General features: G+C 43.1%; 1 protein-coding gene across 1 annotated transcript in view; it reads right to left on the bottom strand.

Annotated features, from left to right (window-relative positions):
• Nucleotides 1-7,696: 7,696 nt before the first annotated feature.
• The window catches only part of DNAJB14 (DnaJ heat shock protein family (Hsp40) member B14), a 44,721-nt gene continuing 28,675 nt past the window's right edge, over nt 7,697-23,742 (bottom strand). The window contains exons 3-8 of the mRNA XM_073638969.1: nt 18,878-19,023; nt 16,970-17,155; nt 16,306-16,397; nt 16,104-16,213; nt 10,923-11,089; nt 7,697-8,020 (exon numbers count right to left, since the gene is read on the bottom strand). Coding sequence (XP_073495070.1) covers nt 7,896-8,020; nt 10,923-11,089; nt 16,104-16,213; nt 16,306-16,397; nt 16,970-17,155; nt 18,878-19,023 — 826 coding nt within the window. The 3' untranslated portion in view covers nt 7,697-7,895. The remainder of the gene's footprint in view (nt 8,021-10,922; nt 11,090-16,103; nt 16,214-16,305; nt 16,398-16,969; nt 17,156-18,877; nt 19,024-23,742) is intronic.

Raw genomic sequence — 23,742 nt, forward strand, 5'->3', positions numbered from 1 at the left:
GCAAAGTTGAGTGGAAGGAAAGGTGCACGAGCAGCCGGGATAACCGCAGCCTTGAACGGAAGAAAAGGCCATTTAAAAATTTGGGGGGAGATTCACAAGACGTGGACTGCAACTTGAGTCATTGCTTCAAGAGCCACCACACACAGACGTATCCAGGACATGGGCCCCAAGTGTCGCATTCCTTGTGTCAAGCCACTCATGACCAATAGACAACGCCAGAAGCGTCTTACTCGGCCCAAGGAGAAAATGACCTGGACTGTCGCTCAGTGGTCCAAGTTACTGTTTTCAGATGAAAGTAAATTTTGAATTTCATTTGGAAATCAAGGTCCCAGAGTCTGGAGGAAGAGTGGAGAGGCCACAATCCAAGCTGCTTGAGGTCTAGTGTGAAGTTTCCACAATCAGTGATGGTTTGGGGAGCCATGTCATCTGCTGATGTAGGTCCACTATGTTTTATCAAGACCAAAGTCAGCACAGCCGTCTAACAGGAAATTTTAGAGCACTTCATGCTTCCTTCTGTCGACAAGCTTTTTGGAGATGGAAATTTCATTCTCCAGCAGGTCTTGGCACCTGTCCACACTGCCAAAAGTACCAATACCTGGTTTAAAAACAACAGTATCACTATGCTTGATTGGCCAGCAAACTCGCCTGACCTTAACCCCACAGAGAATCTATGGGGTATTGTCAAGAGGAAGATGAGAGACACCAGACCCAACAATGCAGACGAGCTGGAGGCTGCTATCAAAGCAACTTGGACTTCCATAACACCTCAGCAGTGCCACAGGCTGATCGCCTCCATGCCACACCACATCGATGCAGTAATTGATGCAAAAGGAGCCCCGACCAAGTATTGAGTGCATTTACTAAACATACATTTCAGTAGGCCAACATTTCAGATTTTAAAAACATTATTCAAGCTGGTGTTATAAAGTATTCTAATTTACTGAGATAATGACATTTGTGTTTTCAATGGCTGTAAGCCATAATCATCAACATTAACAGAAATAAACACTAGAAATAAATCACTCTGTAATGACATATTATATATATATATATATATATATATATATATATATATATATATATATATATATATATATATGAGTTTCACTTTTTGTATTGAAGAACTGAAATAAATTTACTTTTTGATGATATTCTAATTTAGTGAGATGTACTTGTGTATACCTTGGTGAAATGTCTACATAAAATCTTTATATATTGCATGATGAGCAGCATATTTTCCCCCAAGTATCAGATAAAATGACAGCTGACCTTTTTCCTCTGCACAAGAATACTAATTCTATGGAAGTGGGACAAAGTAACGTAAAATAGAGGGATGATGGCAGATCACCACATTATGAAGCTCACAACCAATCATAAAGAAAGTTCTAATACTCCTATATTCCAGCGTAACCTCTGCTAGGCCTAAAGCAGACGAGACAGAAGTTTGGAATTAACACATAGGTTTTATTCAAAGACAGTGTTCAAACATATAACCCAAGTTGTTCCTGCCAGTTTTTGTCATGGACCATGAGAGCTCTAACATGGCTGCCATAGTGAGTGCCTTTATTACTGGCTTATACAATTCAGAGTTGACAACGCCCCATATGACTAAGGTTCCTGCTCAGATGGCAATTTTCATACTTGAAAAGTACCGGAAGAATGGGATAGATCCACATATTGAACAGAGTCCATTTAAAGGGCGGTCTTGGTCTGGTTTTGCTGGACAAAATATTTCCTAAAATTTGCCAACCTCATGCAACAGAAGTGACGCCTTACTAGACACCCATTAAAGGGGTTGTCTGGTCCTTTTCTATTCGTGGCCTACCCTTAGAATAGGTCATCAATACTAGATCAGTATTAATACTAGATCAACACCTGGCACCCCCATCAATCAGCTGTTCTCAATGCTGGCGACGGTCAGATGTGATCACTTGCAGAGCTGCACAGCACAGCTCCGTCAACTGTATAGTGGCCGCGACCGGACATTAAACATCCACCACCTATCTGAATGAATAGGAGTGGATTTTCAGTACCTTGTTGTGGCCACTGTACAGATGATGGAGCTGTACCGTTCCGCTTCACAACTGATCACATCCAGCAACCACCGACAGCAGGAGCTGATCGGCAGGGGTGCTGGGTGTCACACCCCACTGATCTGGTATTGAGGACTTATCCTAAGGATAGGCCATGAATATAAAAGTATCAGACAACCCCTTTAATGTAAGGTGTCACTTATGTTGCATAGGGTTGGCAAATTTTAGGAAAATTTTTGTCCAGCAAAAATGATGCTACATGTAAGGATATTGTGCAAATGAGAGCATCCGTCACTTGTGGAATAAATAGTGGGCATGTTTTAGCTGGATGTACAATGATTACATGTGCGGATGAGTGTTGCAAAATATAATCCGAATGCTGTTCCATATTAAGACATTAAAATGCATTCAAAATCTTCAACGGCGAAAATAATGAACAGCGTAATTGGTGTACTTCCGAAATGATCAAAGTGTTGAAAAAAGGCAAAGAAAACAATGGAGCTAAACGTCAGCTCTGTCCCATTAGCTGCATACCCATGGACAGGGGGACAAGGCACAGTGAAGGTAATTAGGAATATTGGGAAGATTTATCAAAACTAGTGCAAAGGAAAAAAAAAGAAGACCATAGCTACTAGATTCCAGCTCTCATTTTCTAATGGCCCATGGCAACCAGTCAGATGCCAGCTCTCATCTGGTTGCCATGGGCCACTAGAATATTCCAGCTCTCATCTGGTTGCCGTGGGCCACTAGAAAATTCCAGCTCTCATCTGGTTACCATGGGCCACTAGAATACTCCAGCTCTCATCTGGTTGCCATGGGCCACTAGAATACTCCAGCTCTCATCTGGTTGCCATGGGCCACTAGAATACTCCAGCTCTCATCTGGTTGCCATGGGCCACTAGAATACTCCAGCTCTCATCTGGTTGCCATGGGCCACTAGAATACTCCAGCTCTCATCTGGTTGCCATGGGCCACTAGAATATTCCAGCTCTCATCTGGTTGCCATGGGCCACTAGAATATTCCAGCTCTCATCTGGTTGCCATGGGCCACTAGAATATTCCAGCTCTCATTTTCTAGTGGTCATTAGCAGCCAGTCAGATCCTAGCTCTCATTTTCTAATAGACCATGACAACCAGATTCCAGCTCTCATTCCCTAGTGGCCCATAGCAACCTATCAGATTCCAGCTCTCATTCCCTAGTGGCCCATAGCAACCTATCAGATTCCAGCTCTCATTCCCTAGTGGCCCATAGCAACCTATCAGATTCCAGCTCTCATTCCCTAGTGGCCCATAGCAACCTATCAGATTTCAGTTCTCACTTTGTAGTGGCAGTTTTGACAATAAAAAATGCAATGCTTCACTTTTCCTTTGCTCCACTTTTGGTAAATCTCCCAACTGTTTCAAGGTGCAAGACAGACCATGGGGAAATATTGCCATTTTGTTAATACACTTCCACAAAGGTCAAGATAAGACGTCAACTTCAATCATGTAATCCTGGGCATATGTAGGGTGGCTAGAAAGGCATGGTGGGACTTCTGCACACATTTATCCTCCAGATGTAATTCAATAGACGTAAATAACAAGCTTGGCACCAAGGTCACATGATTGCGCCATGTTCAGCAAAAATTACTAACCGACTTGGTCACCACCTTATGTTGTATTCCTACAGCTATAGCATTGTGTGTATACATGGTCACGCAGACTAATGGAGCAGGATCACAGATAATATTTCCTTATGGTAAGTGGAAATTACAATTTCATAATAAAACAAACTTATTTTGTATATTCAATTTTGTTAACAGGATTTGTAAAAATTGGGCTAAGCACTGGAAATGTGTTCAATTATATATATAAAAAAAAAGGAAAACATACATAATGCAGACATGTTCAACCCTCCACTGCTCCACACTTGTTTTGGTTTACTTCCCTGCAGTGATGACGTCACCAGCATCCATGTAACCGTCTCAGCCATGGTACCGCACGAGACTGCTGAGCCCTGTGACTGGCTGCAGTGATGACGTCACCTGCATCCATGTAACCGTCTCAGCCATGGTACCGCACGAGACTGCTGAGCCCTGTGACTGGCTGCAGTGATGACGTCACCTGCATCCATGTAACCGTCTCAGCCATGGTACCGCACGAGACTGCTGAGCCCTGTGACTGGCTGCAGTGATGACGTCACCTGCATCCATGTAACCGTCTCAGCCATGGTACCGCACGAGACTGCTGAGCCCTGTGACTGGCTGCAGTGATGACGTCACCTGCATCCATGTAACCGTCTCAGCCATGGTACCGCACGAGACTGCTGAGCCCTGTGACTGGCTGCAGTGATGACGTCACCAGCATCCATGTGACCGTCTCAGCCATGGTACCGCACGAGACTGCTGAGCCCTGTGACTGGCTGCAGTGATGACGTCACCTGCATCCATGTAACCGTCTCAGCCATGGTACAGCACGAGACTGCTGAGCCCTGTGACTGGCTGCAGTGATGACGTCACCTGCATCCATGTGACCGTCGCAGCCATGGTACAGCACGAGACTGCTGAGCCCTGTGACTGGCTGCAGTGATGACGTCACCTGCATCCATGTAACCGTCTCAGCCATGGTACCGCACGAGACTGCTGAGCCCTGTGACTGGCTGCAGTGATGACGTCACCTGCATCCATGTAACCGCACGAGACTGCTGAGCCCTGTGACTGGCTGCAGTGATGACGTCACCTGCATCCATGTAACCGTCTCAGCCATGGTACCGCACGAGACTGCTGAGCCCTGTGACTGGCTGCAGTGATGACGTCACCTGCATCCATGTAACCGTCTCAGCCATGGTACCGCACGAGACTGCTGAGCCCTGTGACTGGCTGCAGTGATGACGTCACCTGCATCCATGTAACCGTCTCAGCCATGGTACCGCACGAGACTGCTGAGCCCTGTGACTGGCTGCAGTGATGACGTCACCAGCATCCATGTGACCGTCTCAGCCATGGTACCGCACGAGACTGCTGAGCCCTGTGACTGGCTGCAGTGATGATGTCACCTGCATCCATGTAACCGTCTCAGCCATGGTACAGCATGAGACTGCTGAGCCCTGTGACTGGCTGCAGTGATGACGTCACCTGCATCCATGTGACCGTCGCAGCCATGGTACAGCACGAGACTGCTGAGCCCTGTGACTGGCTGCAGTGATGACGTCACCTGCATCCATGTAACCGTCTCAGCCATGGTACAGCACGAGACTGCTGAGCCCTGTGACTGGCTGCAGTGATGACGTCACCAGCATCCATGTGACCGTCTCAGCCATGGTACCGCACGAGACTGCTGAGCCCTGTGACTGGCTACAGTGATGACGTCACCTGCATCCATGTAACCGTCTCAGCCATGGTACCGCACGAGACTGCTGAGCCCTGTGACTGGCTGCAGTGATGACGTCACCAGCATCCATGTAACCGTCTCAGCCATGGTACCGCACGAGACTGCTGAGCCCTGTGACTGGCTGCAGTGATGACGTCACCTGCATCCATGTAACCGTCTCAGCCATGGTACCGCACGAGACTGCTGAGCCCTGTGACTGGCTGCAGTGATGACATCACCAGCATCCATGTGACCGTCTCAGCCATGGTACCACACGAGACTGTTGAGCCCTGTGACTGGCTGCAGTGATGACGTCACCTGCATCCATGTGACCGTCGCAGCCATGGTACTGCACGAGACTGCTGAGCCCTGTGACTGGCTGCAGTGAGGACGTCACCTGCATCCATGTAACCGTCGCAGCCAAGGTACCGCACGAGACTGCTGAGCCCTGTGACTGGCTGCAGTGATGACGTCACCAGCATCCATGTGACCGTCTCAGCCATGGTACCGCACGAGACTGCTGAGCCCTGTGACTGGCTGCAGTGATGACATCACCTGCATCCACGTGACCGTCGCAGCCAGGGTACCGCACGAGACTGCTGAGCCCTGTGACTGGCTGCAGTGAGGACGTCACCTGCATCCATGTAACAGTCGCAGCCATGGTACAGCACAAGACTGCTGAGCCCTGTGACTGGCTGCAGTGATGACGTCACCTGCATCCATGTGACCGTCGCAGCCATGGTACCGCACGAGACTGCTGAGCCCTGTGACTGGCTGCAGTGATGACGTCAATGTACCGTAAATGACAATCACTGTGGGGATGTAAAAAGATAAGCGTGGACCACCAGTGTGGAGGAGTTGCAGTGGCAGGGGACAGACTAGGTAAGCAAGGTTATTAGGTACACAGTTATTCCTTAAAAGGAACCTTCACCAGGAAAAAACGCTACTAACCTGCAGGTTAATAGCGTTATTACGCGGGGCGGCACCTGCACTTACCAGAACGCTGTGGGGAGATAGTGAACTGTATTCCCCCTGGCAGCGTTCCCGGTTAAGTCATGGGGGTGGCGCCAGTGCTTATTCAGTCACTGCTCTGAATACTCTTTGCGTATACAGAGTCACCGCTGTAACCGCGCTCCCGACACTCACTGACAGCTGGCACCAATGCATAGCCAGTGTCAGTAAGGGCCAGGTGCACATTTTCAGTCCCGGGGGCGGCGCCGGTTTAGTCACTGCTCTAAGAATAAAGAGCGGCTGTTGTAACTGTGCCCCCGGCATTATGTCCAGCTGTCCGTCAGTATCGGGGAGGCAGTTACGGCCGCCACCCCTGTGAAGGAAACTGGAATGCTGCCAGGTATAATAAAAGTTAATTTTCTCCCCGCAGCATTAAGCTAACTGCCGGCACCGGGCAACATCAGAATGCTATTAACCTGCAGATTAACCCCATATCTGCAGGTTAATAGCGTTTTTTTCAGGTGACAGGTTCCCTTTAAAGTATTATTCTCATCTTACGTTTTACAGCTAAAATAGGAATAACAGATTTCAATCTTGGATCATAATTTCCACTCACAGTGGAGACAACAAAGCAAAGCTTGATTCTCACATGTTAGATATCACTAGCACCAACAGACCCTACTGATTTAGGGTCCATCATTGGATGGGAGGCATAAGGATGCATGCAACAGTATTACTTCCAGTTATGTATGATGGAATTTGCAATGAAGGCTCCAATGCAAATACAAACAAAACCTTAGGCGATGTATCTATAGCAAGTCTGTATCAAATGGTAGAGGTTCTATTCCAAGCTGGTTCGGTACTGTGCAGATGGCATAAAGATGCTTCTCCCTTCTTGTGTTATTCAGAATCTTCAGCCGCAGTATTAAATACGATTTTTATTAAAGAGATAGGAATGTATATTTAGCTGGTTCTCTGCCACCTGTGTTCTTTCTAAAAGTACATTGAGCCCTCTAGTGATTGGAGAAAATACATTCTAGATCTAGAATTGAAGACTCGCACTCCAACTGCAAAATTCAGACATATGGACGATCATCAGGAGAGGAAAAAGCAATAACATAGTAAAAAGGTCCATATATTTGATATCAGCTAGAAGGTTAAAATGGTCTTGGAAGATAAAGAACTAATTACGTCTGAAATAAAAATACTTTTTGGTGTGAAATTCTACAGAGTTACTGGAAATGAGGAATAAAACAAAAACATATTTTACATATAAAGTGATTAACTCTTATATACAAGACAATTAATTACCATATTTACAAGATACCCATGAACACAAGAAAAGTCATGTTCGCGGCACTATATAATTTTTACACTTTAATTAGTTAACAATTAAATGGAACTTAAAAAAAATGGACTCTGTGACCTTCAAGTTGTGTCAGGAAGTTAAAAGATATGCCACATTGATGGCTGGGTGGTAACTCGCTGCTTCTTCATGATAAAATGTATAGATCTTATATTACAGGGAAGAAAGTGTGTATATTAGGCTGATGCCATGATCCATCATCCACCTCGGTAGATTGAGGTTAGTCGCTGCAGTTCTTTACAATTATCCATAGATATCGACTCTGCTTTCACTTTTAGTCTATTATCCCGGTAAACCTTTGCTGCATGTATTAAATCCGCTTCTAAAAGCAAGAACACAAAAATCATACAACGAATAACCAGGTAAGGAAAGTCATTTCAACATCTCAAAACACAAGACATCAATATTAAAAAGAATCTGCAACCAGGTTTCTTAGCATGATGTAAGGGCAGAGACCCTGATTCCAGCGATTGATCACTTACTGGGCTGCTTGCTGCAGTTTTGATAAAATCACTATTATTGGCTGCAGATTTACCAGTTCTCTAAAATGTTCAGCTCTGTATAACCCAGCCTACACCACTGATTTACATTTTTTGATCAATCACCAGTGGGTCAGGGCTATACAGAGCTCATGAATATGGAGAACTACGTAGCAGTAGGTTTACTAGTCTTCTAGTGATAAAATCCCTGTTTTATCAAACAGGAGATTATTAAAATTACAGCTAGCAGCCCAACAAGTGACATACAGCTGGAATTAGGGTCTCTGTTTCTACATTATGCCGCTCTCAGATTATGTGGCAAAAATCTAGTGACAGATTCCCTTTAAAGGGGTTGTCTAGGCAGGGACTAGTGATGACCTACTGTATACTTCGGATAGGTAATCAATATCAGATCGGTGCAGGTTAGAAATGTTGCAAATAGATTTGTAGGACCTGGTCCAGCAGTCATGTCCGTAATCTAGAACCGCTGGACAGAAGCCCTGAGAACTGCCTCCCTACCTGCCAGCATTTGCGGCTCTTCTTTTGATTAGCCAGCCTGGCGCAAAGACACATGTGCATCATGCCGCAATGATGACATCGCACCAGCCCAGCGAATTAAAAGAGGAGCTGAGGATGCCGCAGATAAGAGGTTGTCCGCAAGGCTCCCATCTGTCAGCCGTAGTTTACGGATTTACAGACCAGGTCCTGTGAGGCACTTTGCATTCTCTACTGGGGATTCCCTCATCCAACACCCCCATTCATCACCTATTGTTAGCTTTGTTGTCAGCCAAATGTAAACACTGCATGGGACTGTACAGCACACTTTGTTCAATGTAAAGCGGCCACTGCCGGATACAGCAAATCAGCCCCAATGGTCTTAAATAGGTGCTGATGTCCAGTCCATGGCTGTGGTCACTTAACATTAAACAGATGTGCTAGATAACTGACCCTCAATATGATATTAGTCTATCCAAAGGATAGATCATCAATACTAGATCTGTGAAAGCCAGATCCTGAGTACATGGCCGATGCCAAGGGCCCGTTATTTTACAGCGGGTGATCGGGAAGGAGGCACACTCTTATTTAAAGGATGTGGTGATTATAATAATAGTCAAGATGGAGCTGTAATAACTTCTTATCATTTTCACCAAGAGGAGGGTGGTTTCAATAGTGAAAACTAATATAAACAGTAAAGGAACAATATGGATATCAGGAGGAGACTTGTATTGTTCTTGTTTTTTTTATTATGTATACGCCTCTTTCCACATGTAATGCCCCATGGAATAAATGGCGCTATAATAATAAATAATATCTTCAGTATTTGATGATTTATCATTTCAGGCACTAAATATAACTGTAGATACAAGGACAACCTACCAACCTCATTTAGTCTTTTGACAATTCGGTCCTGTTCACACTGGATTTCTGCAGTGCGTTCAGTGGTTCCATCTGAATCACAAGACATGGACGGACCCCTGATAGAGCCACAGACTGCAATGATACGAGTTCAAACGAACTAAGTTTGTGTTTTTTTTCTGAAGGAGTGCGTTTGTTCAGATGGGCACAGAAACGTAGCAGAACTCTGTTCTCATTGCAGTCTATGGCCCTGTCAGAAGGTCCATCTGTCACTGCAGAAATGCAGTATGAACAGGTCCTAACTAAACAAATCGGTAAGATAAGCCTTAGATGTGCAGATTCCCAAATGTGGGCAGAGCCTGTTTATAAGAGCAACACTACATATTGTCTTGTCCATCCCATGTAAGACACCACAGTGGTCCAGCAACTTATACTGGGGTTCGCCTGGCTCTTTCTGTCAGGAATTATAGTAATGCATGCAGAGCCTTTATTCCATCAAATCTGAATGAAGAATTTCTGTGTTTATTCTGCATCACTATTTCTTTAAACTATACCTAAACTTTCAGGTAACTTTTCAGAACAAGCAGTTATGTGTATATACATGTGGACTTATGCCACTTCTGTCCATTAAATGAATTATATCCTGCATTTTCACCAGCTTTCCCCTCTGCAGGCCCTCTTCCAAATTTCCAGTTATCTTGATAATGGATGGAAACAACATAGTACACAGACAGGGATTTCTGCATTTCTTTCTCAATGTAGCAGATATTCAGAATCAGAATGGAGTCTTATACAATACTACTGAGCAGTGCAGCTGTGAATCTAGCTCTGAGATAAGCTAGAACACTTGACAGAAGCTGCATCACAATCCATTTTCTGTCTGAATCTCCTGTGTCTCTTTCTCTGTTCCTTTCTCCTCTTCTCTCTCCTCTCAATAGAATTTAATAGGAACTGTAACCCAATACTTCAGTGAATTGGTATGCCGTCTGGTCTTGAGAAAGAAAATTTCAACTGTTTTTCAAACTGAATGATGGGCTCGGAAGGCAGTGGGAGAGGAAGAAGTGGCTCATAAGTGGAGAAAGAAGATGGTTTCTTATAATTACTTGTACTATTCATTGATGCCAAGTTTGTTCAAATCACAGTGACTATTTAAAATCAGCGCACTGTCCCCCCCCACAGGGAGATATATTCTGTGTTAGTACAGATAATGGCTGGTAACATGTAGGGTTAGTTATACTTCGCTTTGAAATGACAAGTGGCTGGTCCATTTACAAAGCTCTGTAACACAGCATCCTAGAGAGACTTATCTGTGGTGAATATGTGTTGTGTCACCTATAAATATGTCCCCTTTACATGCTTTAAACAGCAAGCTATAACTGAGTCACTTACTCTGCTGTCTTTCCCGCCAGCAGTTATTCCGGACATTAGCCACATAATCTTCTTCAATGTTCTTCTCCAACTTCTTTAGTAACATCCCACTGTATTCAGACTGAAAGTCTTTGCTGACATAATAAGCTACATGAAGATTTTCTGTCACACGCTTTATGGTTTGACCCCTGTAAGGAGAGAGTCACAAACTTAAAAGACTAAAGTGACAGTGTTATCTGGTAAAGACCAAACAATCTTGTTTTACTTTATAAAGGACAGAAAATTCAAAAACATATGTTGTCTAATAAAAGTTAGTAAGCATCCCAAAATCATAGAATTTCTACACAAAACAGACTGCCAGAGGCCTTCCAGTGGGGTATTGCATTTTCTGCTACTGCAAGAATCCAAATTAAACCAGGTTGGGACAATAACAATATATTCAGTATTTTTTATCTTTTTAGACAAAGAAGTGGATCCCATAGAGAGAAGTAAATATCTACAGATACAAATGCCTTATTGCCCTCTGACATTGTTCATCTGTATAGAATCTAAAGCCCCCAAAATACAATATTAGGACTGTGCGTATATTATAGGGAACCTTATATCACAAGACCCTGCAGTCAATTACAAGGTAACAACCATACTGTGTGGAGCTAAACTATACATTTTGCTCTAATTATAAAAGTTAAAAACTTGCCTCCATGTGTGCAGCAAAACGTTTAAGAAGCACTCCTCCCCCCATCAAAATTTTCATCCTCTAATATATTGCAATCATCATATTATATAGCGCTGTGTACTTACACTTGCTCATTTTGATCTTCTGCCCAGTAAATTCTTCTCTTTCCTCTGCTCTATGTAGAGACAGGAAGTCTCTTTCCCCTGCATGAAATATTCCTCTCCAACTCCTGATCCAGCTACTCCCTCCTGCCCCCCAAACAGGGACTTTTGCAGTGACTGATGACTTATACAGGGAAAACGGACCTCCTGTTTCTACATAGAGCTTAGGAGGATTCAGCTAATCTGTTTTTTAATCACGTGAGGTCATAGACCTAATGGAAAACAGTCGCCGATTAAGGAATCCAGAAATAGTTTAAAGTAATTCAACCACTGTTCCCTAAGAAACTGTGTCTACCAGCTGCAACATGACAACCAGTGCATGACAATAAATGGTTTGATCTCACCCAATTTCCAGGAATAGATCTGTTATATCCAGGAGCATGAGGGGGATCTAGAAGAGCTCTATACATTGCCTAAACCTCCCTGTCCACTATTATGCATTACATATGTCCCACTGTTTTTGGTTTGTGCACAAACCTTATGATTTTCTAATGGATTTAGAATAGTTTGTTAATTCATACTAGCAGTTTCAATTATTTGGCATACCACCGTATATGTAAATCATTGCCACATGGGGAAATATATACCCTCTATATTTCATTACATCTGTTTTATTGCTCTTGACTTGCACTTTACGGAACCTTTATGATCTCCCCTTCAGCGCTGACCAAGATGTATAACAGCATTTGATGCAAATCAGTATGTGAGATCACTCTCTTAATGGATGCGATTCTCCTCCTGGGCTATCTGGTGCCGATCACTGAATGAATGTTTACCATTACTTACAATGGCAGCACCCTATAGGACATACCCCTCTTTTGGTTTCCAAATATAAGGTATGGTGTATTGTTAAAGAATATATGTTAGTTCATGAATCTGTTCCAATAATCCAGTATTTGTCCAGGTCTATGGTATATAACTTGCAGCTGAAATCTGGCTCCATCCTAGTGTTCATTGACTGGGATGACCACCAGGGCTGTGGAGTCGGTAAGCCAAACCTCCAACCCAGACTCCAACTCTGACTCCCCTCATACATGTTTAAGTGATCAATTTACTGTACCACAGATTCATCTCAGCTAAAAGTCTAGACCCTTAGATCAGGAATAGGACAGACATTTATAGGATATTTCATAACTTTCCCAAATTCTTCTGAAAAAATATTCCCCACAAACTGCATTAAACTACTCAATTTATTATATATTTTAGGAGTTCAGTCAGTCCATTTTATACAGACTCCACCAAAATGGACACCGACTCCAACTAAACAGCCCTGATGACCACAACTCACCTATTTAGAGAGGAACGGGCCCTTACTTTCTCCACATGTGTTCTGCTGGGGTCCTGATGACCATCTTTCCCTGGATCTATTCTAAGCCCCGCTCCAGTACATGCCTTGATGAGTCCTTGTTACAGAAACGCCCTGTGAGGTTATTTGAGGTACTAAATAACATTGGTGGCAGTCCTATACTAGGGTAATGGCCTTGTAAGAGCGCGAGCAAACACATGGGGCACGGCAGAGAGGTTTAGCCAATGCATAGACCTCTTCGGGATCCACTTCATGCTCCTGTACATCAGAGTTTTGTTCCTGGAAATTGGGTGAGATCAAACCATTTATTATCATGCACTAGTTTTCATGTTGCAACTGGTAGTCACAGTTTTTTATGGGAACACTGGTTGAATTAACCTTAAACTATTTCGGTATCTCTTAATAGGCCACGGTAGGTTTGTTTTTAATCTTGCTGCAGCTGGTAGCCACAGCACAGTTTGTTACTATGTGAATAAGCCACTGGTTGATTTACTTTGAACCCTTTCACGACATGTGCCGTACATGTATAGCACACAGCGCATCTCCCCCTTTGCTACGGGCTCCGGCGCCGAGCCCGCATCTTTCCTGGCACATGACAGCTGATCTGATCAGCTGTCATGTACCTCTAACAGCCGTGGGTGGAATCGCGATATATAAAAAGAATGAATCCGATAGTTAAACGGCGTAACAAAAAAAAAAAAAAAATCAAAAAGCCAGAATTACGGGGTTTTTTTGGTCGCTGCAATAAAAGGCGATCAAAAGATTGTACCTACCCCAAAATGGTATTAATAAAAATGTCAGCTTGGCGCGCAAAAATAAGCCCTCACCCAGCCCCAGATCCGGAAAAATGGAGACGCTACAGTTCTCAGAAAATGGCGCCATATATTTTTTTTTATTTTTTTTAACAAACAGTGGATTTTTTTTTTTATTTAAATAAGAAATAATCTATACATGTTTGGCATCTACGAACTCGTAATGAACTGGAGAATAATAATGGCAGGTCAGTTTTAGCATTTAGTGAACATGGTAAAAAAAAAAAACCTGAGGAATTGCACTTGTTTTGCAATTTCACCGCACTTGGAATTTTTTTCCCGTTTTCCAGTACACGATAAGGTAAAACCAAATGTGTCGTTCAAAAGTACAACTCGTCCCGCCGCATAAAACAAGCCCTTACATGGCCATATTGACCAAACAAAAAAAAAAGTTATGGCTCGGGGAAGACCGGGAGCATAAAATGAAAGCGCAAAAACAGAAAAGTGCCTATTTCCGTTTCTCTCAAGTAGGTTTCTTTTTTATCCCAGTATAGATTAAAAGTTGTTTTTTTTGTTGTTTTTTAATATTGCTCTCTTTGCCATTTACCTATAGTGCATCAGTACATTTCTTGGATGTTTTTTCAATTATTTGTAATACTAGCAATATTACATATGATGACAGCTTGGCATTTTATAGGACAGAATATTTAGAATTAAATCAAAAAAATAGTCTAGCAGACACAAGGTTATTTCTTAGGTTTGCCCTATATAGAGCTCTTTAATGTATGAGCCTTCATGACACATATCATATGGGTAGGTGACCACCACCAGGTTCCACCGCTATAGCCAAACCAATGTTAAAAGGGAATCTGTCACCCCCGGGCATTTATCAAACCTCTAATATGCACAAAGAGGTGATAGAAATGTGAATCTATACGTACCTGTATGCCTCATATTAGAGGTCTTATTGCTGTGAAATGCCTTTTTATTCATAAAAGTTTCTGATGTGTTCCAGTCGTGGGGACTGGAAGAAATCCTCGCCTCCTGTGTGAATTACAATGTTTCCCCTCTCCCCTGCATGTCACAGTACCCTGTGATGTGCAGTTGCAGCAGCCAAATCCAGGCACTGTGACATGCAGGGGAGGGGGGAAACATTATAATTACCTCTGGAGCCTGCAAGCATCAGAAACTTGATTGAATAAAAACACATTTCACAGCAACAAGACCTCTAATATGAGGAATTCAGGTATGTATAGATTTACATTTCTATCACCCATATTAGAGGTCAGATAAGTGCCAGGGGTGACAGATTCCCTTTAATCCAAAGGCCCCTGGATATACTGGATTAAAAGTCAACTAAAAGGTAAAAATCCAGCTCAATTGAAACATCATCTAATGGTTTGGGGAACGTCCCGACTTTCTCTCGATGTTCGGGAAAATAAGGATTAAGGAGGTTTGAATTTACACTGTAAGATAACCATGGACAAGCGTTGTTAAAAAAAGCCCATTACACAATTATCCTACAGTGTGAACAGGCTGCGGATCACAAGGAACGAGGAAAACACTTGTTCATTGGGTGAAATTATCTTTTATGCAGCATAAAGGATCATCGTTCTTGGCCGTGCATCGTCCTGTGTAAACCAAACTCACACTGCTGAGAACCATGGCAGCCTATGTGCGCTGAGCGATAGAGTGTAGATGACTCAGTGCACATCGTTTACTTTGGTCTGCCTTTGTAAACAGGCATTCAAACGACCGGTGTTCATAACTTGCCACCAGTTGGCCCGGGTAAATTGACCCTAAGGGTATGTGCACACTATCAGTAATCGCTGCGGATTGGAGGCAGCGCACTTGTGCCGTGTACAATCCGCAGCGGCCAGATGTTACAGCATAGTGGATGGGACTTCAAGAAATCCCATATCCACTATGCGTCTGTGCACCTGCGGCTCACCTGCGGACACGGACATGCGGTGCTTCTTCACAGACCGCAGCATGTCAATTTCTCTTGCGGAGACGCTATACAGTGCAAAGTATAGGAAGCGGTGAGTCCGCATGGTTCAATGAACAAATGCGGATTCACCTGTGCTGCAGCGCTTTGGACGCAGCATAGAGTATTCTGTGTTCAAAGCACTGCCAATACCGACCGTGTGCACATACCCTTACTCTACTCTCCCCATAGAAGACACAAACCATGAGCAGAGCAGAGTGGGACAACACAAAGATAAATTACCTTCACTTGGCACTGTAAATTCATATACATCAAGAAGAACAGCATCATGGTTTCTAGGAATCTAACATGTTACTTACGATCTGGGATATAGACTGTAAGGCGGATTGGAGACCAATAACTGGCTAAGCAAGGACACAAGTATTAGTACAATTATAGGCAACAGTTGAATTAGCATGGAGAAACCACCCTGCAAGAGGAAAAACAAAAGACAAGTATTACTAAATGTCATTTAGTATAGACAGTGAAGCCAGAAAGACTTGTATCAGGGAAAATGCTTACATCCCCCCTCTCATCTTCTCTTTCATGACCACTGTGATGCTGATGTTGGTGGTGGTTACATGTCCGTCCATTGGAAAATGTCCGAACATTTCCTGATGAGAGTAAGATGCGTGTGTTTATTTTCTACAGTTTACTTAAAGGAACTAAATGCCTTGTCAGCATTGCATCAATGACATGTTTCAGGGGCAGGTCTGGTCTCTGATTGGCACGGTCTCTCCTTACAATGAGCACCGACAGTGCACTCTGTTGCCGGCTTGTCATTTCTAATCAGCGCCAGTGAGGGAGCGCACTATCACTGTGCATGGAGAAGAATACTGCACAGTGACAAGGAAACTCGCACTGAGCATACATTGGAATTGACAACTGACATGCTCAGTAGAGCAGGGACTAGCCCAGAGCCTGAAATAGATAACGCTTCATTTCAGAGTGGTGCCAGAGGCCGTGACAGTGACCGCAGCCCCTGTCCTCTGATGACATCCCATTTGAGTATCGCAGCATGCACTTGGGATTCTCTAACAAAAGGGTCATCAAAATGGAAATACGTTAAATCGGGAATGGTAGAGACTTTTTAATTAAACCATATTAGAAAAACTATTAAAATAGAGAGACATTTAGGATGAAAAATCAATATTAGTTTCAGATCACCCCTTTAAGTCAAACATACCTGATGGGAAACCTCCCCCAAAGAACATGTTGAACAGATCTTCTGGAGTTATATCTGCTTCGAATCCTCGGTGGTAGTCAAACCCACCATTTCTATGGTTCCTGTGTACATGCTCCTCACTTCCAGTTAGGTCATATTGCTTGCGTTTCTCTGGATTGCTTAGTACTGCATATGCATTTCCAATCTCTGAGAAAAACAGAGCACTAAGTAATCGGAGTAGTCTACTACAAATGCACACGTTACTGTGGAGCACGTAAGAGGCAGTCCGGTACGCACATCAAATCAGAAATGGGTGCAATATAAGCCGAACTGTCAGAGGCTACACATTTACTATTACATTGTATGATTCTAGATTCCTCTGCTACATGATAACTAGACTAAATCACAGTACAACGCACTGAATAAAGGTGGCTATATGCGGCTATTCCTCCTTCCCGATATGCAGTGGTGCATCTCCTGTAAGAACAAAGGTTTCGCGCATGCTGAAGTCGAACATGCCCAATCCTTTTTCACACTTACATCAGCTCTTGAGGAGTCTGGACCCCTCCAATACACATTAAGTCAATTAGTGCGTTTGACCAACATTAATCGAATGTGTATGGCCAGCTTTAAAGGGTTTCTTCCTTTTCATGAAAAGTTAATCCCTGAAACAAACCGTGCTGTACTCCCCTTCCTAGAGTACACTGGCAAGTCTTGACACTGCACCCGGTGTCTGGCATGGACTTCGGCGCTAATGTCAAATCAACAGTGCTCCAGCCAATTGGTGAGCTCTGCGGCTCTGAGCGGGGCATTCTGTCTACACGGTAATGGCCCGGTCAGAAACACTGAGCTCACTGACCGGCTGCCATGCTGTCGACGTAACAGTGGCACAGTCAATGCCAGACACTAGGAGCAGAGGCAGAAACTCAATTCTGTACCCAGGGAGGGTGCTTAAAAATGCAAAATGGTAGATAAAGCAGTTTGTTTACTTAAAGGGCTTGTCCACTCTTCTGACTACATGACTGCAGACTTCTGAATCGTGACAGCGTGCGGTGCTCTTGCTGTCAGGATTCATCGGTATTACAGGCGAGAGAGGATGATCAAGTGACTGATTTACATACATAGGGTCACATGCTGACTAGACATGCTCAGCTTCTCTCAATTCACTTGCATTGAGAGAAGCCAGTCAGAATGTGACTGGAAGTATACAAATCGCATACTTACGGCCACGTGACCACCTGTTCTCACTGTCAGTGCAGGTGAATCCTGAGAGCGCGTGCACCGAATCATTGAGGGACTGCGGACGAACCAGAAACGGTCAACCCATTTAATTCAAACTGCAGCAACGGAAAATGGGTTTCTCAAAACCAGAAAACCCCTTTAAGAGAAGCCACTTTATGCAAATATCAGATGCAGCATCCCTGAGGCTTTATAATGTGACCACAAACCAATATGAAAAATGATCGTATAAAGATTAGTGGGGTCAGTCAATGATCAATTCAATCCCATCCATTCCTAATATAGTCACTACTGTATTCCTTGTACATGGTAAAGAAACATACAGAGCGTATGACGGGAGACAAGGACGATCTTGGCTACAAGATAATAAGCAATAGCTCACAAGATGTAATCAGTGTGTGGCTAGCATGGAAGCGGACATAATCTGCATGGCAGACGCTCGGTAAGATCACAGTGTTAGCATACGTCTATAGAGAAGGCACGAGCTTCAAGAAATACTGTGCTGCTTGATTTCTAGAAGAATGGAAAACACCCAGCTAGCCCATGAAGAACCATTTATTTTCAGATCCTGCTGTGATGGAGAATTTGATGCTTGTATGGCGGCTCTGCATTGCAGGGCTGTCGGAAAACCGATCATGTCATTAGAAGATGATGATGCACTTGCAGGCTGACAAAACCAGCCGCACTTACTCTTAAATGCATCCGTGGCTCCAGGAGCATGATTTTTATCTGGATGAAACTTAAGTGCAAGTTTCCGATACGCTTTCTTCAAGTCCTCCTCTCCTGCATCTTTACTCACTCCCAGCACCTCATAATATGTTTTACAGCACTTTATCCTGCAAAGGAAGCATAAGCAAAACACATGAAGATCCAAAGATTGACCTGCAGGCTTTTCTGATAAAAGATGGCAGCGAGGCAGTTGAAAGAGACCTACAGAACATGCTTCCCGACTCTAAGACTAGATTTACAATCACTCTCTCTAAGCAAACACTTATACCAGATTTGACATCTGCGGCGCAGTCTAAAAAGATGTGCGGTTACCAAAACAGAATGGCTTACAGCATTACAGGGGTATTCCTCAAATAGTCTGTTATTCCCCAACCTTTCCACAGGATAGAATAGGGCATAACTAACCGATCATGGGGGTCTGACCTCTGAGATCAAGACTCTGGAAGCATGGGGGTGTGTACAGCCTGGTTCCCATCCCTAATGGAGCAAAGGTGTGCATGATCGACCTCCACTCCATTAACTGTTTATAGGACTGCCAGACATGGCCAAGTATTGTATTCCATGTTCTCCAGCAATAGACAATGAACGGAGTGGTGGTCGAGTATGCGCATCTGTCCGATGACTGGAACCTGGAGCAGAGATGCACATGCTCGACCTCTGCTCCTTTCACTAGGACTGTCGTACATGTATAAATACTGTAATTCACTTTCTACAGCAGTCCCATAGGAAGTGAATGAAGCGGAGGCTGAGCATGCGCATCTCCACTCCAGTTCCCAGCAATAGGACAATCCGTAACTATCTTCTATCCCATGAGAATAATCCCTTAAAGGGTCATTGAAAATCACTTCTATGTAATCCAACAACATAACCATTGTTCCTGCTGCTCTGCATTTCCCCCTCAAGACCCCTTTTCAGTGTTCCAGTACATTCTTCTCTCCAGGTATTAAAGGGGTCTTCCACTTGTTAGGATGTTCCCTTGTCAATAGGCTGATCCTGCTGGCACACATAGCAATCAAATGTAATCTGTGCACAAATGTGGTAAATTTGTAAATTCTCTGCAGCTCCACCTCAGGAGGACTGTGGCATTACATATAACCCAGTGAAGAGTTTAGGCTATCTGTGTAATGCAGGACAGGCAAGTTCCTCTAGCACAAAAGATGTTCTTTGGACTCCAAAACAGGGAGCCTCTCTGTGCCCTGTAGTGCCCACTAGGGGATCTCAAGCAGAGGATCCTTATACCGAGCACATCATTGGAAAAACAGTCCCATTATAAAAAATATGATAAAGAAATATTATAATTACAGATAATCTTCTTGGGCCCTGATTGTTTGAATGACAAGAGCATAAAAATGTCAATGGAGCTCAAGACATGCAGGGAAACCAACAAGTGCAATGGAATGGAGCACACAATGAAATCTGTGGAGTAAAATGCCCTATTGTGCTCCTTCTTACCCGTCTGGTAATGCAAGTAAAATATGTCCCCCGAAAAAAGGCCCCATAAACTATTACCCATATTATAAATGGTGTTGTATAATAGACTAACAGAATTACATGAAAAATTAATCGAGCATTTGTTTGTGTTGGTCAGTCCACAGTCTAATGGGGCAGCCTTCACAACAGACTGCTTCACTTACATTGACAGAACACAATGTGCTCTATATTCTGGCTACCTGTGTCACTAGAACAATTATAGGAACTTATGGCGTACCACTAAATAGTAAAGGGTTATACCAAGTTTGGAAGTTATTCTCTAACCTGTGGAGAGGCAATAACTTCCCAATCTCTCCAGCATGTGCACCTTAATTCTGTATAGGATTGTCAGAGATAGCCAAGCACAGAGTAAGGTTGCTCTTCAGCACTCCCATTAAGAATAAATGGTGTGCAAATTGAAGTGGTCAGTGGGGCGCTAGAAACTGGATAAGGCGCTGGAAAAGGATAAAACAAACCTCTTTATTGAAGTATTAATGCTCACAACGCGTTTCTGCAGCGGTCTGCTGCCTTCATCAGGTGGAGTTATGGGAAAATGGTAGAAACAGGCACTTTTATACATAAAACAAAGGAACTCAATGGGAGGTGCCAAGGGAGAATTTGGTACTTAACCCCTTAATCACCATAAAAAAGACGATTACAATTTAATAACAAAGGGACTTAAAAAAGCATTACAGGTCAATAACTACACATTATAAACTTACTATGAAGATACAAGATGCAGACATTAACGGCAATGCTTTAAAAATACATGCATATATAAATGAGGGTAAATAAGCATATTACATAAAAATTGGTGAGGCATATTCGGAGTATACCCCTCAACCAGTTTTTATCCCCCCAAAAATATATAAATATTAATAATTCATCTGCACACATTATCAATCGCTAAATTCAAACCTTCCGGATATAATGTACCCAATTTAAAAATCCAAAAATTCTCTCTTCATAAGATAATTAAGCCGATTTGTTACATTATCAGGGACTTGTTCTAAAATCGTGAGTTTCAAGCTAATGGGATCTCTCTAGTGGGCAGTCAGAAAGTGCTTAGAAACACTATGCTGCACATACCCATTCTTAATATTAGAGCGATGTTTATTGAGGCGGGCCTGCATTCTTTGTATAGTTCGGCCCACGTATTGCAAACCACATCCACACTGCAACAAGTAGACCACATAGTCAGAATGACAGTCTACTTTACAGGTGATGGGGAATTGTTCACCAGTGGTTTGCGAGCAGAAGGATACTGCCCCATGATTAATGGTACTACAGCATAAACAGCCAGGAGATCTGCAAGCAAAACAACCTACTCCTTCTTGCCTTTGCCTCCCATATCTCCGTACTGAAGCTGCAGACTTCAATGTCGTGTTACTGGGCGATATGAAGGATCGTAAATTCCGATTCTTCCTATAAACAATCCTGGGTTTACATGGCAAATGTTTGGACAAAAGCGGATCCCCCAACAGGACGCACCAATAACGACTTAATAGTTCCTGTATGTACACTCTAGATTTATTGAAAGTAGTCACTAAACTCCAATCTTTATATCCTGTATTCGTATGCTCACAGTTAGGGCTAGAAAATCGAGCCAGACACTATTCCTGATTGAGCGGCTTAATTCTTTTATGTGCATCCCTAATCAATTTCTTAGGATACCCCTTCCTCAAGAATCTTTTTTCAAGGACATCAGCCTCCTTTTCAAAATCTTCATCCTGCGTACAATTTTTCCGTATACGCCAATACTGGCCATACGGAATGTTCTTAATCCACCTTGGAAGATGGCCACTGTCAAATCTGAGGTAGCTATTCACATGCACGGTTTTGAAATGGGTGGATGTGAGAACCCTCCCCAAATCATCCACTTTCAAAACTAAGTCAAGAAACTGTATGGCGTCACTTGACATGGATACAGTAAACTTAAGACCCCATGGGTTATTATCCAAAATTTCAAAGAAATCCTGGGCTGATTTTTCCATCCCTTCCCAGATAAAGAACAGATCATCGATGTAACGACGATATAATCGTATATGGCCTTGGGTTAGAGGAGAAGACGTGATGAACAAAGATTCAAAGCGTCCCATGAAGATATTTGCGTAGCTGGGAGCTACCCTCGTCCCCATTGCACAGCCCTTTATTTGCTTATAAAAATTATCTTCGAATGAGAACACATTATTATTTAATATGAATTCTATTGATTTCAAAATAAACTCTTTTTGAAAAAGGGGGATACTATCATCTTCCATTAAGTAATGGCGCACCGCTTCTGTACCTAGTTCGTGGGAGATATTACTGTAAAGAGCTGCAACGTCTGCTGTGATAAGGATACAGTTCTTCACAGATGGCAAACTTCTAACTGTGGCAATTAAAGTTGAGGAGTCTTTAAGATAGGACCCCAATTCACATACATATTTCTGAAGAAACAAGTCGATGAAGTGTGATAGATTGGACATAATGGAATTTATCCCGGATATGATGGGGCGCCCAGGCGGATTACAAGGATCCTTGTGTAATTTAGGTAAAAAATAAAAAATGGGGGTCCGGTAACTTGAGATATCCAAGAACCTTTTTTCATTCTTATTCAGAATGCCCTTTTCATAGCCTTCCTTAATCAAATAATTATAATTAACAAAGATGGAGATAGAAGGATCAATGTCCAATTTATGGCAGTATTGGTCGTCACTAAGTATCCGAAGACCCTCACACAAGTACCAAGATCTGTCCATAATCACGACTCCTCCTCCTTTAATCAGCACTTTTTATTATAATGTCATTATTGTTCTTCAAAGTCTGCATTGCTTCCCTTTCACTTTTCATCAAATTGTCTGGTTTCCTGCGCCGCTCAATCGAGCATAGATCTCTGAGGACCAATTGTTGGAAAGATTCTATATGCACACCCTTGTGGTGCATCGGGTAAAACTTAGAGCCTCCCCTGACCGCCATATGCTTATATTGATCAGTAGGGATGGTTACCTCATCAGGTGAATTGGAAAAACCTATGGAAGCATTGGGAGCTGGTAATTTCTTGCCACGTTCCTCTATTAAAAAATGTCGCTTAATAGTCAATTTACAAAAGAATTCGTTCAGATCTAAGAAAAGATCAAAACTATTTAATTCAGCATCTGGACAAAATGATAATCCTTTAGCCAATAAGGAAGTTTCACCTTCTGTAAGCATGTGACTAGAAAGATTAAATATACCACAGGATCTTAAATCACTAGTCTCCGAAATTTGTGAGCTGGATGCTACCTCACCTATAGCTTTGTTTTCTTGGCGATTAGGGATTCCGAGGTCACGGCTATTACCTGAGATCCCTCTACCTCCTCTACCTCCTCTACATC

Source organism: Phyllobates terribilis, unplaced genomic scaffold (genome assembly GCF_046119375.1).
Source record: "Phyllobates terribilis strain yellow unplaced genomic scaffold, ASM4611937v1 Scaffold_1__5_contigs__length_1240528914, whole genome shotgun sequence".
NCBI classification, from domain to species: domain Eukaryota; kingdom Metazoa; phylum Chordata; class Amphibia; order Anura; family Dendrobatidae; genus Phyllobates; species Phyllobates terribilis.